The sequence below is a fragment of the Aureococcus anophagefferens genome, assembly GCF_000186865.1.
Source record: "Aureococcus anophagefferens unplaced genomic scaffold AURANscaffold_60, whole genome shotgun sequence".
In the NCBI taxonomy this organism is placed as follows: Eukaryota; class Pelagophyceae; order Pelagomonadales; family Pelagomonadaceae; genus Aureococcus; species Aureococcus anophagefferens.
In genome coordinates, this window is record NW_008705613.1 from 105,994 (window position 1) to 107,865 (window position 1,872).

Below are 1,872 nucleotides of genomic sequence, written 5' to 3' on the forward strand. Positions count from 1 at the left end.
GCGACCCCTCACCCTCACTACACCGCACATATTATGGCCTTTTAGACGATGGCGCGCGCGCCCAACCCCATGGTCTTCAGACCTGAAACTTCGCAGTCTTAATCTCACCCCCCTTCTCCCAAATCGTGCCAACGCACACCCTCCCTCGAGCCAAAATGCAGTCGCGGGGATCGTCCATAGCTTGATTAATTGAGATTGCTGGGTTTTACGTAGTGCTTGTTAGGGACATGGGGTCTACCGCCTCAGAACTTTAAAGAGCCAGATGGTCGGAAAACCCCAGGCGTCGGCGGGGCAGATCACGTCCCCCCTGCAGGTCCGCCCGCTCCGCGTGGACAGCAGGCCAACTCTGTTAGACTGGTTCAGTCCTTGGAAAGGCTAGGGGACGCCTCAGCCGAAATAACAGCTGCAGCGAACAGTCAAGTGGAGAAGCTTATGGGCGGAATTACGAAGCGGAGCGGTAGCAAGTCTCTGTCCGACCCGCTGATGATAAGTAGGTTTGAGGAGCTGAGAGTTTGCATGCTGACCTGTTGCGGTAACAATAGTCGCATTTCCATAGCTGCGAACGCCGGTGCGAACCGTTTTAGTGTCATCCGCAACTTGTGGGATGACGTCACAAGTCTGGACCTTACGGTCAAGCCAAAGCTGACACAGAGGCTGTTGTTTGCAGCAGCCACAGGTAATTTTGATTTATGTAACGAAGGTAAAGAGTCTTGGGTCAGGATTAACGCTGTGGGCCCATAAGGAGAAGGCGCGTGTTTACGGCACCGGAATGGTCGGTTTAATTTTGCCCCCCTTAGCTTGCTCATAATACTTCTCTTAATCTAACCTGCACGCTACAGTGGCAGCTGGCATTGGGCAACTCATCACCTCTCTAAGGTCGCCCTGCGATTGAATTAGATTCGAAACTCCCCCGCGCGCGCGACGACGACGACGGCGGCGGCGGCAGCGGCGGCGGCGGCGGCGACGACGACCGACCGACCGACCGGCCCAGAAAACAGGTGCCAGGAAGTCGCCCGGGACCCAGGGGAAGTCACCCGAGGTCCCCCCGAGTACGCCTCAATCGGTTTGATTTAAATTTTACCACCCCAGATCCCAAAGCCCGAGTTCACTATCTATAGAGGTAGGAAATGGCCTGGTGGAGGCAATCGCCAACCATGAATACGCGGCAGTCTCTGTTCATCATGTCTTGGTAGTGTTTCCATCATGCGCATGGCTTCGTATTGCTTCCATCATATCGGGGGACTGAGCAGGGTCATCTCCATAGTGTGGGTCCTACTATTCTCCAGCCAGAGGACCGAAACGCCCACGGGTGGGCGAGTCAAACCCGACGGGTGAAGCGAGGGCGGGCCGCTGGCAGAGAAAAAGAATGTCGGCGTTTGTGTGGCAGCTTAAATTTCAAATTCAAAGAAAATGTGAGCACCAGCCTTCGAAGGACACTATATTGGGAAGGCACCGCGTTCTTTGGTCGATTCATCCACCGCATAGGCCTTTCTTCAATTCCGAGCCTTATGGGTACATTTTGGTTGAATAAAGATCAAGATCGTAGGAATAATATCGAGCAACCACCTGAAAAAGCTGTTCCAACGAGAAAAAGGGTTCTAGAGTATATACATACATCCATGCGGTCCAGACTGACTGGATCCCTCGACCACGAGTCGCGGAAACGGAAATAAGTTAGTGAGCCAATGAGTGTTCCAAGCGCAAGATCAACAGTATAGTGCTTCCCTAATAAGTCTATTTAAGTATTGCTTTTAATTGACGGCGACACTCACGACTTGCAACCGCAAACATACACATTAAAAATATGTACGTGCAACCAAGAACTTTGGCAATGCGCTCAGCCTTAGGGCCATAACGTCGCTGCTGACGAAC

At 52.7% G+C, this 1,872-nt stretch overlaps 1 protein-coding gene across 1 annotated transcript in view; it reads left to right on the forward strand.

The window, feature by feature from the left end:
• The window catches only part of AURANDRAFT_68036 (hypothetical protein), a gene marked incomplete at both ends in the record, with an annotated part of 2,410 nt that extends 737 nt beyond the window's left edge, over positions 1–1,673 (forward strand). The window contains 3 exons of the mRNA XM_009043635.1: positions 224–470; positions 495–729; positions 1,194–1,673. Of these exons, the coding sequence (XP_009041883.1) occupies positions 224–470; positions 495–729; positions 1,194–1,673 (962 nt within the window). The remainder of the gene's footprint in view (positions 1–223; positions 471–494; positions 730–1,193) is intronic.
• Between the last annotated feature and the right edge of the window lie 199 nt (positions 1,674–1,872).